The sequence below is a fragment of the Anomalospiza imberbis genome, chromosome 3, assembly GCF_031753505.1.
Source record: "Anomalospiza imberbis isolate Cuckoo-Finch-1a 21T00152 chromosome 3, ASM3175350v1, whole genome shotgun sequence".
NCBI lineage: Eukaryota > Metazoa > Chordata > Aves > Passeriformes > Viduidae > Anomalospiza > Anomalospiza imberbis.
Genome location: NC_089683.1, coordinates 62,122,284 through 62,136,591, shown reverse-complemented (window position 1 = coordinate 62,136,591; position 14,308 = coordinate 62,122,284). Strand labels below are relative to the sequence as shown.

General features: G+C 43.9%; 2 protein-coding genes across 6 annotated transcripts in view; one reads left to right on the top strand and one right to left on the bottom strand.

The window, feature by feature from the left end:
• Window positions 1–39: 39 nt before the first annotated feature.
• On the bottom strand, window positions 40–11,034 carry FUCA2 (alpha-L-fucosidase 2). Its single transcript, XM_068184740.1, has 7 exons — window positions 10,811–11,034; window positions 8,135–8,322; window positions 6,111–6,450; window positions 5,283–5,493; window positions 3,742–3,932; window positions 2,472–2,580; window positions 40–1,136 (listed from the first exon to the last, which is right to left on the bottom strand). The coding sequence occupies exons 1-7, from the start codon at window positions 11,017–11,019 to the stop codon at window positions 996–998; spliced, it is 1,389 nt and encodes a 462-aa protein (XP_068040841.1). The 5' UTR covers window positions 11,020–11,034; the 3' UTR covers window positions 40–995.
• A 2,957-nt stretch (window positions 11,035–13,991) lies between these two features.
• PHACTR2 (phosphatase and actin regulator 2) overlaps window positions 13,992–14,308 on the top strand; it is a 131,775-nt gene continuing 131,458 nt past the window's right edge. The window contains exon 1 of one of the 5 annotated variants that reach the window (XM_068184738.1): window positions 13,992–14,281. In XM_068184738.1, the coding sequence (XP_068040839.1) occupies window positions 14,140–14,281 (142 nt within the window). In that variant the 5' untranslated portion in view covers window positions 13,992–14,139. The remainder of the gene's footprint in view (window positions 14,282–14,308) is intronic. The other 4 variants (XM_068184739.1, XR_010997308.1, XM_068184733.1 and 1 more) reach the window with 4 other exon arrangements.

Sequence of the window (14,308 nt, the reverse complement as noted above, 5' to 3'; positions counted from 1 at the left end):
CAGAAATAATTCATGCTTTTTGTTATCCTTTATCTCCTATCTCCTCCTCTTTGCAAGTTTCACCTTGTGTGTCTATCCCTACAAGTCATGACACATGATGAGTTTGGAAATTTTTCAAGTTGGAGGCACTCTACTCTCTGCTTAAAATGTTGTCTCTTTGCCAAAGTTGAAGATCCCTAGCAACTCCTCATTATTTCTCTTTTTCAAGAGTTAGTCGCTGAAGTATATATTTTGTTCAATAGTCCACAGAAGGCACCCTGGTAAACTGTATATAAACAAAGGCTGTAAACAAGAGGCAAGTTTTACCCATGTAAAATTATGCAAAATATAAAAACCCAACCCTCTCCCAGTTTACCTGTGTCCCAGTAATGGATGGAGTTACTCAAGAATAGGAACATGTAAAATTAATGACTTCCATGATGAGAAATTATGATGTACATCTGCATCGCCTTTATGCATTTATGATGAATTCCTAACCCTTAGAGGCCTGTTCTTGCAGACATTACCCTATTCAGCTGAAACTGCCAGCTACCACTAGTTAAACACACCTGGAAAAAGTATATTCTTTTCTCTAAAATTGTCAGTTTTTACTGTGCAGATTTGTGGAAGGTAAATTTCTTGCATTAAAGAGGGTGTACAACTGATTCATGTGCATTCAAACACCGGCTTGAGCTGTATTCTTTCTTTTGTCTCTGAAAGTCTAGTGCCTGTTTTCCCCCACCTCATTCTTCACATAACTTGGCCAGAAACTGACTAAAGCAAGTGTAGCTGCTCAATATTTCAGACAAGTTCAGAGAAACAAACTGTGTGCAGAGGATCAATTATCTAGTGCTAGATTTTGTGAGGTTTGTTCCATCCATCCTTTAATAACAGCCCACCACTCATAGAAAAAGTGAATTGATTGGTCTTTCTTAGTCAAACAAATTTAAAACTAGTGATAAAAAAGAGCAAAATATCAGCACTCCCTGCTAGCCAGGGCTCCAGCAGAGTATGGCTCAGTCTGCGTCAGTCATTTGTAAAGTCCAGCCCCACTGACATGGCATTTGCTGAGGAGTCAATTGAGGTAGAGCAATAACCATTCCCTTTTCTCCCAGGGCAACCCATTTCAGCAGTTCCCTGTATCCAGCCAGCTTCACCTAAAACAGAAACATACACTATAGTTAGAACAGCGCCTTTTTGTAGTATGTATAAGTGCAATATTGACAAAATAATTATTGATCCATAGCTACCTTACCAAATATCCTAAAAATGCCACTTACTAACCAAATGAGTGATAATTATTAAAGGTAATGGAGAAACATTTGCAAGTAGATATGCAAGTAAAAAAGCTACTCATGTTGGGTCTTGAGAAGTACTTAGGGCTGTAGGAAGTACATAAAGACCTTTTGGAAGCATTTGGAGTAGGATTTAGGTCTAAGCAGAGATCTAGCAGCCACAGTACAGAGCTTTGCATCCCATTTCCAAACTGCCTGCTTCCCATGGTGAAACTTGTAGTCTTGAATGAGCATGACTGTTTCTCAGAGGGCAGCCAGGTATCTCAGAGAAAGCTGATCTGAAGTACTAAAAACCACAAATAGGTTGATGCTGTCACACCAGCTGGTGACCTGCTGGAGTGGCTGCAGACCAGTCTCTGCTGCTGAGAAACAGTACTTTCTAGTGCACATAGAGTCTAGCTATCCCCCCAGAATTCCAGAGGAATCTCCATCACTTGTGAAATTACTCTTTCTCCATGTCACAGAGCTGTCTTGGCACCAGTCAGACTACTTTCATATGGAACTAGACCAGAATGGGCAGTCCAGAAACACTCCTAATGCATTTCAGCAGCTAATGAACATGCAGTGCATGAGACCAGAGCAGAGCTAAGCCAAAGTGAATCTCCCCTTAAATGCACAGAGTTAATACCAACTTCTGCTTCCATTGGGTTACTTGCTACTTGCCAGTGTAGGTGTGGCATCACTGTCCTCAACTTCTGACCTCTACTTGGTTCAAGATGCACATCTAGGGTAACACTGCTCTTCAGCCTCCCTGGGCAACAAAAACCACTGTGTTACATTCCTTTCCTGCAAGGCTTTGACTTCAAACAACTGCACCACTACGGCAACTCTGGTATTACCAAAGTTGTGACGACAGCTACTTCTAAAGAAAAGTCATGCTGAGTTAGGAGTCTACACAGGAAACAGGAGGGATGGCGCAGTTTTTTCCCCTGCTCCTTGGCCTCTTTGTGATTCTTAGTTTGCAAGCTAAAACATGTCCCAGCAACATCTCAGTCTAACTTTGTTGGATAAGAAACATGCCACTGAGAGGACTATGACAAGGATGTCCCAGAAAGAAAACAAAACATTTTTCTGGGTCGCTTCCAAAGTCCTAACAGCTATGCATTCCCAAAGATGCCAGAAACTTAAATAAACAAGATGGAACATGACACATCCTAGAAGGAGGGGAGGGGGATTTGTGTGTGCACTCTATTTTACCTGTGTTTCTCCAAGCTTAGCCCGTGGCTCACCAAGTTCCAGAATCCCAGAGACTGGCCAGTTAAGGAAGATAGCATTGACTTTCCCTTCTTTAGGGCTGAACGTGTACCTGGTTGGAAATGGGGACCACAAAGGTATGTCAGCTTTTCCTTGTAAATCTTTAGAAGTGATACATAAGAGTGCTTTCAAGACTGGAAAAATGGATTAGAAAACTCAGGATTAATTACATTTTCACACACATAACCACCTGGTCAGATGAATTATGCCCTTTAATAATGTGCTTGTTCCTTGAAAATTAGTTTCAACAAACTAGAGGTAATGAAAACTATTAAAGAACTGAATTCAGAGGTAAACACCTGTTTTAACTTTAGCACACTGTATCAACTCAGCCATACAGGAAGGAGATACTTGCAGGATGGAGAATCATTAACAGAAAACTGTAGGTTATATTCAGAAAAACATGGTAACTCCCATCTATATGCTAACATGCAGACTGAATTAATTTAAAGATAGTATGAGCGACAGAGTTTCCACCTTGCATAGCTAGTTTTTAAAAATACTGTTTTCATCATTATGCCATTGGAAATCTTGTGGCGTACCCCTGAAACATTCCTCCCTCCTTCCTATTTAATTACAGTTTTTTATTGCTCTTGAAAGGGATTTTACTAAACAGTCAACAGTTCAGCATCTCCAGGCAAAAGCCAGATGGCCAAATCTTACCAGGAATGGGAGTAGAAACACACACAGAGACAAGAGGGTCAAGACCAAAACCCTGTTTGACCATGAAGGTGTTAGAGAAGCTACAAGTAACAAGGGCAGAGGGGAGGCCAGAGGCTGACTGTATTTAGCAACCAAATAATTGCTGTTATCTTCCCACTTTCTTTCTAAACATCACGTGACATTGAGTATTCCTTTGTTCAGATAAACACTTCATAGCAATCTTGTATTTCCAAAATTTTTTTTTCATTTCTGTTGCCCACTAGAAGCAAACAGAATTACCTAACAGATTAGCCTACACCAAGAAGCAAAAGATGACCAAAGAAATGCTTGCAGCTTTCCTTTCAGCCTCAGCATCATCCCAAAACTAGTCTCTACCTACAGCTTTATACACATTTTAGATACAGTTATTTACACTAACAAAGACATTAATTCCTTCACCACATACAAACTAAGACAGTGATTCTGTAGCATGAAGTCATTAGGGATTTCAAAGCTTCACATACCATTGGTGCTGCTTTCCAGAGCCTGCATTTTGGTTCAGTAGACTTACCAGACTCCAGGTGTGACTGTGTCGTTCTGTGCTCTCCATGGTTTCGTTCCATAGATGGCCTCTCCATTGACCTTCAGCCAAGAGCCCACCTGCCTCAGTCGCTCCTCAAACACAACAGCGATGCGACCATCGTGGGTGGGCCCGATATTCATCAGGAGATTTCCTCCACAAGACACTGTTTCTGCAAGTTGCTGCAGTGTTTTTAAACACACAGAGCATATGGTTATGAGTAATGAAATCACATATATGAAGTACTTTCTAAAGTATGCTGTACTGCTTCAGAATGATGAATCAAATGAGTTATGCTGCTGCTGCATGCTGAGACTTTGAGGTTCATCCCAAAAGTTAATACAAAATTTAAGCTCCCATAAAACAAAGCTCTGCTGTCAATTTTTACATCCAAAGAGAGCCCCAAATACCTTCTTGCATCAGTATGTCTGCCTGAATCTACATTAGAATCAGACCCTGCAACTCTTTTATCATTTCAACTTCTGCAAGAATGTATTGATGGTTTTACCAACAGGACAGATGATTTCTCTACACCAGAGCAGAATAAAGAAAATAGTTGCTAGTTCACCTTTATTGAATCTTAGAAAAACAACTTCCTCCTTCCTCCTGTTTGATGTTTTTCCTATTTCACAGAAACAGCTGTAAAACACAAGGAAATCTACAAAGCCTATAAAATTTATGTTCACATCCACACTGCCCTCCAGAGATCACAGACTAAGATGCATAAGTCTGAGAAACAGACAGCTGAAGACATGCTGCTGAATTAATTCAAACCTTCTGCCTCTGAAAAGAAGTTACTTCAATTTCAAATTGTCTTTTGTGAGGACAGCACTAGAAACAGTGACAATATTAAGCAACAGTAACAATCTTTCCCTCACTAGCTGAATTTTGCAATTAAATACATTATTCTGAAAGACTGATCAATCTTCCTTTCATTCAGGTTTCCTATGCTTCAAATCTTTTTTAATACCTCAGTCTAGTAAGGCAATCAATGTTCTAACAACACCAGCTGTCTGCTTCTGGTAGTGTTTACCTGTATGTCTGTAAGGAAAGTTTCTCACTACAAAGTAAAACTACTGCAGAGTCATAAACTGTGTCTATCTGTGAAGGGGAAAAGATGTAGCCTTGCAGCAGAAGTTACTAAACAGGAGCTGAGAAACTGCAACTGTTTCCTTCTCATCATCTTGCATATGCAGTTACCAGAGAAACTTAGTTGAAAAGGTAATGACCAGATGGTCCAGATCAGTCCTTAGCTGGTTACTCACAGGGAAAACATCTTCTAAGAAACTGACCAAATTTTTACTAGAAATTCATTCTATAGAAACAACTAAGATTAAGAATTACATGGGTTTTCCATCCTGCCAGCATTAAGGCTGGAAATGAACAAAATAATTTATTATTTCATGGAGTCACTATTGAATTAAAATCATCTTATTCATAAAAACAGGTACATAATCAGACAGTTAAACAGCACAATATAACAATCAGGAGAGAGAATGGGGAGTGGCAGCAGCTCCCGTGGCCCACGGTACCTTCACCAAGTCCTCGATGGGGAGGTAGTCCCGGAGCCGCGCATCCCTGCGGTAACCCCAGGAGCTGCGGTCGATGGTCATGCAGTTCTCCCACTTGTGGGGCAGGAGGTGCCTGGGGTTGTAGCGGTCATTGCACGTGTAGAAGCCGCCATGGGCACAGATACTGCCAGCTCCCCAGCGGTCATTGGTCACTACTGTGTCCCGGACTGGGCTGGGAACAGAGGAGTTTTGTTACTTTTATTCTATAAAATGCGGTCACAGCCAGAGTAATCCCTTCCCACACACATCCCTCCCAGGAACTAACATTTTGGATGACTTCTGTACTATTAATTTATTCCAATAAGATTAAGTGCTATGTCAGGAATTCTATTCTCATGCTTTGCTAATAAAAGGTCCAGATCAGAATCTCTTAGGGAAATAAGCTCCAGACTTTTACAGGAGCTCTGCCAGAAATCACTCTGCACTTCATATCCACTGCCAGATGTTCAGTCTGCGATGACAACAATGTATCCATATTCTCAAATTGTCCTGCTATCCTGTGTTTCTGTGCAACAGCAAATACTTAGGGAAGACTATGATTAAGCAGAATAGCCAATACCATCTTAAATTATTAATTTGCAAATGTGTTTAAAAAGTACAAAACAGTCTTTTTCTAAAGCCAGCTTTGATAGTTCTAGGAAAGATCTGGATTCTGTATTTCAGGAGAATTAATATTTTGCTAAGTCCCCTAAGTAGAAGTAGCAGGTTCCACAAAACAAACAAAAAATGAAACAAACTAGACACAGAGCAGAATTTCAGATAAGGAGCTAAACCAGCATCATTATGTACCTGTCATTATACAGCCAAGCCAAGAAACCAGTGCTGTTCCAGTAAGTATCTGGAGCATTTCCATCCCCATCAGACCAAATTATTTCTGGCTGGTACTTGGTCACAATTTCATAGAGTTCTGGTAATGATTTGCTAGTTGGAAACTTGGTTGTGTTAAAGGCATTGGTGGCATCCTCAAGGAAGAGAGGATTGAACCATTCAAACAGGGAATGGTATAACCCAAAATGCAAGTCAGTCCTGTTTCTAACAGATGTTGCTAGTTCAGCAACAAGATCTCGCTTTGGTCCCACATCAACAGCATTCCAGTTCCAAGAATATTTGGACCCCCATAAAGTAAAGCCTAAAAAGAGAAAAATCAAAGGATAAGAAAGAAAAGAAGAGAAGACATTACAGTTCTTCTTTCTGGAAAGTGGTTGGAAGTGTTGTATAAAATAAAATAATAAAAATTATATATGTAATAATATTGTTGTCATGGTATAAAGTGTGCCTATAGCCTGTTTATGTAGAATGGTAGTAGTTTTAATATCAGAAATGTATTTTTTTATACGTATGCATATACATTTATATTTTCCAGTTCTTTACTGCTTAGGATAATTATTCCTTCTCTTTAATTATTCACTCTATTCATATGTGCCAATTAAATTAACTAGATGACTTTTAAGGCCCCTTCCAACACAAGGCATTCTCTAACTCTACGACTCTGAAATTAACCAAAAATATAGCAGCTTTTGAGGCATCTACAGCAAATGTGAACTGTAAATACAAAATCAGCAAATGGAAGATAGAATTGTTTCTCAGCTGCAGAAAGCCCAAGCTATAATTTGCATTCAAAGACTGTTCTCTTTTCTGATTCCATCTTATGCAAATGTTCACTTTTTGTTTGCCTTGATATTTATAACAGCTCAATCAGCTACTCTGTATATGTATAAGGAGAAGGCAAAACCTCCTGAAACAGCTGTTAAAACATCAAGATTAAATATCAGGAGAGATTTGACCTTTCAGACATCCATCAGTCCAGCACAACCACTAACATATACTACTGCACTGCAGACTCAGACCACTGAGCTGCCAGAAGAGCTCCACTCTCACCTTCTAACCCCTTTATACACACTGTCTAATAAATCTTGTGCTACTTCTGTGAACTGGATACATGCAATTGTATGGACTAAACAACCTAAAAATTCATGCACAAGGCTATTGGACAGACTAAATTAATCCTGGTTCTTTTGAAGTCACTGGGAATTTCACCACAAGTGAAATTCAAGATCAAGAATTATGTGTGTCATCAGAGCTGAGATTAAAATTGACACATCACACATTGGCCAGCCTTGAACCCACATCTCACAAAGACCAACAACATTCATTAGATGTATTGTAGAATATCTTAATATTTTATACTTTCTTTGCTACTGTATTTCCTTCCAGAAGCTTTATTTTTCTTTACTTTTCTCTGCAAAGTAGCTTACAATGACAGTGCTAGAAAAAATTGTGCCTGTAAAACTACAGATCTGGTTCAAGGTTTTGGCCTCTGTGCACTACATCAGGAAGAGCTATACCTTCCTAAATCTGAAGTTGACTCCTGGAACATGTTCCTAAATTCCTTGGAGAAACCAAAGGAGTTTGTTAACTACCTGCTCACAGCAGCTCTCCAAATGTTAAACAGTGCAGAAATCACTTTTATGGTTCCTTCAGCAATAAATTGAACAGAAATAAAAAATAAACTATGGCCATTTGCAGGAAGCTCATCTGCCACCACCACTTCAGGCTGTCTTACCTATGGCAAGAGAACAGTGGCACAATCTATTGCTCCTCCTATGCAAACTCCATGGCCACAGCTTTTGTGTAAGAGTCAGGAAAACACCTGCACATTTCTTGGGTGGTTTTTGTTTCCTCTTTGGCCATGGTGGGGCAGGTAAGCCTGCCTGGTTTTCTCTATGTCTCTTAGAAGGTAGAAAAGTCACATGCTTTTTTCATCTGTTGACAGAAATGCAGCAATTACTAACATTCACAAAGCTTCCACTTACCCTCATGATGTTTTGAAGTTAAGACAACGTATTTTGCACCTGAAGCCTTCAGAATATCTGCCCACTGGTTGGGATCAAAGAATTCTGCTGTAAACAGAGAACCAAAATCTTCATAGCTGAAGCCAGGTGGGTAATTTGTGTCCATAAATTTCACATAGGGCTCTCTCTTTTCCTTCTGCCAGTACCACCTACAAAATAGGGACAAAGCATGTCTGCTGATGTATTTTTAGATAAAGAAAAGAGAATTTAAATTATCAGCTCCTATTTAACACTGAGAGGTAGAGGCATTGGAGGTACATGACACTGGCAATAAGACAAAATTTCTCCAGAAGAGTATTGATTAGCAAAGATTTCCTTTTTTCTATCTTATTTGTACCATGTTCTACATCTTTGCATTCCACTTTGGAAAGGTCTCAGAATTTCATCTGAAGCAATGAAAAAAGCAGCTACACTTTGAGAATGGAAAAATTATAGTCTTGGTCAATACCCAAATCTCAAAACTGTACTAGAGACCACAGTCTGTGTAAGCAGCTGAGGTGGCACGAGAAATGCATTTTTCCCGGACTTGCATGTCTTACCTCCTCAAGTCTCACACCTCAGCCATCAGGCATCTCTGCTCTGTCCCCAACATTGCAATCCCTGCCACCCACAAATATGGGGATCATCAGCTTTACCTCTCTGACAGTCCCAATCCTCTACACAGCTGTAGCTGAGTGACCCAAGGGGCCCAGCCCCAGGGCCAGAGAGAGCTGTGACCAGATCACTGCAGACTCTGCACACCTGAGGCTTGCAAGCAAAGGCACCCCGCTAGAAGAAGGCACGTCCTCCAACCAAAACCTGCCCCTGCAAAAACACCATACACTTACAAATGCACCTCTGTCACCTTTCTATGAATTAAACCAAGCAGCAAAAATCCTCTTGTCAAATTTAGACTTATATGAAAATAGATGGTAAGTGAAGGAATAAAATAGGCCAGAATTTGAATGTCTGAAATTAATTTCTCTTTCCTGTCCTGAGCTGGACTCTGACCTCAGTTCTCTGAGACCATAGTGTGAATATTGTTGTAACCTTCCCAAAAACACTTCAGCATAAACCAACAAATCTCTGGCAGCCAATAGGGAAAAAAAAAACTTAGAAGAAAGAGGCTGAGACAGCTTTGAAAGAGCTCTCATTGAAAGAGCCAGGGGCAGAGGAAATAACAACAATAAAGCAAAACAAACAAATTTTTAAAAATAAAAACAAAAAAAAACCCCTCTGATTTCAAAGTATGTAATTTCTTAAATTAAAAAGTAACAACCTTGCTTCTCAAAACCTGGCATGGTTTGCTAACATGAACACTTCCATGCTGACATGATTAGATTCTAGAAATATTGTTACCAAGGCTGTGGAGCTCTGAGGGAAGGCACACAAGATGGGTGATAACAGTTTATGACCTTCTATTTGGAGCTGCTAATACAGGACCTCAGTCATCTGACTGCACAAGCTGTTAGAAGGCCCTGAAGCAGCTCCAGACCCACACCTGCCATGTGATAGGAGAATACAGGAATACAAAAAGCAATTAGAGTTTTAGGGTCAAAAACCGAATGCTCGATCCTGAGTCTGTACACCACTATCAGAGTACAGCACTCTGAGTGAGGCTTGAACCCAAACCTAGTTTTGTCCCACCTTTCTAAAAGTAATTTATTAGTATATGTAGTCTGCATTAAAAACCTGCTGAAACGCTTGACCATAATTCTGAAAAGGGAGGTGCCAGAAAACATTGGTTTAATTAGATACGTGTTGGCTTGTTTTGCAAGTATCGTAATTAAGGTTCACCATAGCTGTGCCACAAAGCTACCCTCACCTTCATATTGTAAATAATAATGTGTCTCACTTGAAGTCTCACAGGAACTACTTGGTAGAGCATGGAAAGGTGACAGCAAAAACGTGCTTACAGCCAAAGGGCCTGTACCAGTGAACACTGCAGAACAAAGACTTCATTAAGCCTCTAATTGAAATTATCTGAAGGATCAGAGCTTTAGGTTCTCATAAGTACAAAGCACTCTTGAATAATGGCAATAACGGTAAAAGAGAAGAAAACCATCAGCAGCACAAAATGCGCACAAGAAAACAGCAAAGCTGCTCGCCAGGCACGGGTAGCGAGGGGCTCCTGCGCTCCCCACAGTGCTCCAGCAGGTGTACAAGGCTGCCCCAGAGGCTGGGAGATCCCAAACGCCTGTTCCCACAGGGGAGACCCCCTTCACCCATCCCTTCATGGTGGTCCTGCAGAGGTCTCTTTCGGCCACTCCACCAACCACCTCTCACCAATACTGCTGTGCTGCAAGGCCCTTCTCTCAGCTCTACCAGCTCTCTGCTTAATTTAGTCACTTCAGCCTAGGCATTCAGGAGGTTTGGGGCTGGGCAGACAGGTGCTCAGACGCACCAGAAGCTCCACGTCCTCTGCAAACTGCGCCATGGAGTCCGTGGCCGCGGGTGGACACGGAGCTCTTCCACACGCCTGAGCTCCATGGTCAGCCTGCAGAGGGGCTCCAACCCAAACCACCGCCGCACGGGGGGACACCACACCACCCCCGCCTGTCCCGAGCGCTGCTTCCCAAGCAGAGCCCTGGGGCCGCTGGCACGGCCCGTCCGCCGCAGCGGTTCCGGTGCGACCAGAACGCTCTGGCTGCAGCTCACCAGAACCACTCGCTGCCGAAGCTGGGCACCGAGAACACGCCCCAGTGGATGAAGACGCCGAACTTCGCCTCGTCAAACCAGGCGGGCAGCGGCCGGGCGTCCAGCGAGCCCCAGGTGGGCTCGTAGCGGGGCCGGGCCTGCGGCAGCCCGGGCAGCCCCAGCAGCAGCAGCAGCAGCGCCAGCGCGCCGCGCCCGCCCGCGCCTGACATGGCGGCGGCGGCGGGGCCGGAGCTCGCAGCACTGCTCGGCCGGGCTAGGCTGGGATGGGGAAGGGAAGCGACAAGAAGCGGGGAATGGGCAGGGCGGGCCCCGCGGCGTCCAGCCGGCACCGCTGCCCCTTCGCTCCTCCCCCGCCCCGCCCGCCGCCCGGGGCTCTTCGCCATCGGAGCCGCTTCATCTGGTTGCTCGACCACAAACTGCCCCCTGGATTTTAAGGATTTTAAGAAATTGAAGTAACTGGCTGATGCCTCGGCCATCCTGCCGTGCTTTCCCCCGCCCCGGGGCCCGCCAGTTCCTCCCCCGGCCGCCCCGTCGGCCTCGCCCGAGAGCGGCCTGACGGCGCCGGCTGGATCTACGGCCGGACCGGGTCCGAGCCTTGGATCTGCAGCCGCTCCGCTCCAGAGGTGGCCTCGGCAGCCTGCTGGATTTGTTCTTCCCGCCTGCTCCGACCAAAGGCTCAGCTTCCCTCGCCCTCCCGAGGACAGGATGTAACATCGCTCTGCAGCTCCTTGCGGCCGACTTGTACGTGGAGGCTTCCCGGGCAGAGAGGTGGCCTGTCAAGGAAACTTTTCTCTCTTCGATCATTAGAATGGCCTGTGCAGAAGCTGCCATAATTCAGTAAATGACACTTAGTGTTTGTGCTACGGATCACGGGTGGCAGGCACATACTTTAAAAGATACATCTTCCAGCAATTTGTTGCCTGAGCTGGTGCTTCTCCAGTCTTTCCTGATGCCCGAATTTTGTGTTTTTACTTCAGCCCCCAGCTACCATGGGACAGACTTTGTGAAATAATTTGGTTTAATGAGCAAATACTAACTTTTCATAATCAGCACCACAAATGGACATTTCTTTGCAAATCTCATCAGAACAGTCGAAAATGAATGAGCAGGCAACTGAATTAATCTCTCTCTACCTGGGAAGGATGTATACTTTACTGCTCTTCTATGGAAATAGAGCTTCAGTTTCCAGAGCCATTAGCCAAAGCTGTTACATCTAATTCAAAAATATTTAAAGGGATGTGAAAACAAGATGTACATGATTTTGTAATATTTTATGTACCTTGATTAATATAATAAGTTAAAGGCAGATATAAAACATTGTGATTTCCAGCACATTAATCTTTCTGACTGTTCACATTACTCTGATTTACCAAAGCACTTTGATTCTACAACAGGAGCCTCTTCATATCTCTTTTACATTCAGCAGTGACCTACTTTATGTCTTCTTTTTCCTTCACCCCTTTAGGTGTCACTTTCCTTCTCAAAAGGAACCTTCAGATGCCTTTTACCTCTTGTATGATATCCTTTCTAGTTTATCTTTCAATTTCTTCATGTTCTCCTTTTTGATCGCACCAAAGGATTGCAGGCACTGAGCAGCTCCTTAATGTGGGAATTTTGAAGCATACATTCTGTACAGCACGACAAAGTTACAATTGCTCTGTAGCTCAAAATGTTTGGAAGAAAAAAATTATGTTAAAAAAAGTCAGGGTCTGACCCAAAGCTTGCTGACCTGCCATAAAGTTTGTTGAGGTTTGGAGCAGGGACTGTGTATTTCAATAATGGACTTGATCACACCTCTTAAAAAAAAAAAAAAAAAAATAAAAAGGGAAAAGTGGCAAACATTTCAGTAAACAGCAGTGATTAAGGTATAAACAGGTCCAGAAAATGTCACGAGCCCATACATGCCCAGGTACTCAAATCCCTATTGGGGAAAATCGTCCTTGGTGTACGGTCACATTTGTAATGATGCAAGCTGTAAAGGGTAACTAATAAAAATAGCACATTGTCAGATTTTGTAAATAACACAGGACTGGTGTGCACAGCTGCAAAAAGCTCTCTAAGCATGGGTGCAACGTTCCTGCCTGTGTGACCATGGAGCCTCCGGGCCCCGGGAGAGGGGCTGTATGAAGCTCACTGCGGTGTCCTGCGAGAAGCCCGTGCCTCTCCCTCTCACAGCACAGTCCCGCTGGGAAAACTCAGTGGCTGGGGGAGGAGCAGGCTGGTCTGGCAGCAGAGGGAAGAAGGAGAGGAAAAAATGAAGGCAATTCCCTGAGGGAAACTGAGCAGAAAAGACCTTTCGACCTGACTAATGGCTGACATACGAGACTCCTGTGCCGGATCAATTGCTTCGACAAATGCGGAGGGTGACTGCTGGGAAGATCACAAAACCCCTGCGCCTGGGGAGCTGCACGGGCTCGGCGTTGAGATGAAGGCACTTGCTTGCCTGAGTGGAAGCAGAAACCAGAAACTGAATTTCACGGGGACAGATTTCAGACTTGATTGGTTTTGGTTCAGACCTGAAGAGTCGTAGTTGTTAAAATGCAGCCTGAATGCAACTTTCACATTGAATAATCATGCAACTCTGGATGCATTCAAAGTACAGGCTGCAGTCTTTTCTGTGTTTGTCATTGTGGCTGCACGGCAGCGAGGATTTCATTCAAGGCAGAATGTAATGACTTGCCTGTAAGAAGCAGTGTGAACATAAAATTTCCTTTAAAAGGTGCATCTTGTTGTAAACGGGTTTCTGTAAAACACCAGGAAACGAAACCATGAAGCTTGATTTTGCTTCTGCCTAGGTCTGTGTGACCGATCTGAAAGGCAGCACCTTCCTGCCGAAGTTAGTTAAGTCTCTTACGTGCAACCCAATCCTTAACAAAGATGGGGAGGGAGGTGATGGGGTGGGGAGGATATTTGACTCGTCTCTCTCGCAGCTCTTCTGCAGGGATGCGGTGCCTTGTGCAACCTTCCGGCTTTGCGGGGGAGAGGGCACCCTGTTACACAAAACAGAAGTGGTGGTGTGGGTTACTCGGCTCTTTTTAACCGATTCTCTTTTCCTTTTTTTCCTATTTCCCCCCGAGAGATGTCAATGGCGGGAGCATGAAGACACCCTGGGGGATGGGTGCCTCCGCGACCCAACCCCCCCCCTTTGCTTTGCTCCTGTTCAAACACAAAATTTATGTTCCCAGAGACCCAAAATCGCCGCCGGCGTCCCGGCAGGGCGGTCGGAGGAGAGGGGCGGCTCTTCCTCTGCAAACTTTCCCTGTCCCCTCCCTCGCCGCCTCTCTCCCTCCTCTTCTCTCCTCCCTGCCCTTCTCGGCTGCCCGTCGACGATGGCTGAAAGGCCAGGGTGCAGCGGGACAGCACCGCTCCCCGTCTGGTCCTTGCCCGGTCCCCGCGGCCGCTCCCAAAGCGACATCTCCTCCTTCTCCTCCCGGAGGACCTGCCTGCTGCGGTCCAACGTGGGCGGCTCAGGTAAGGGGGAGGGAGGGAAGGGTCCTT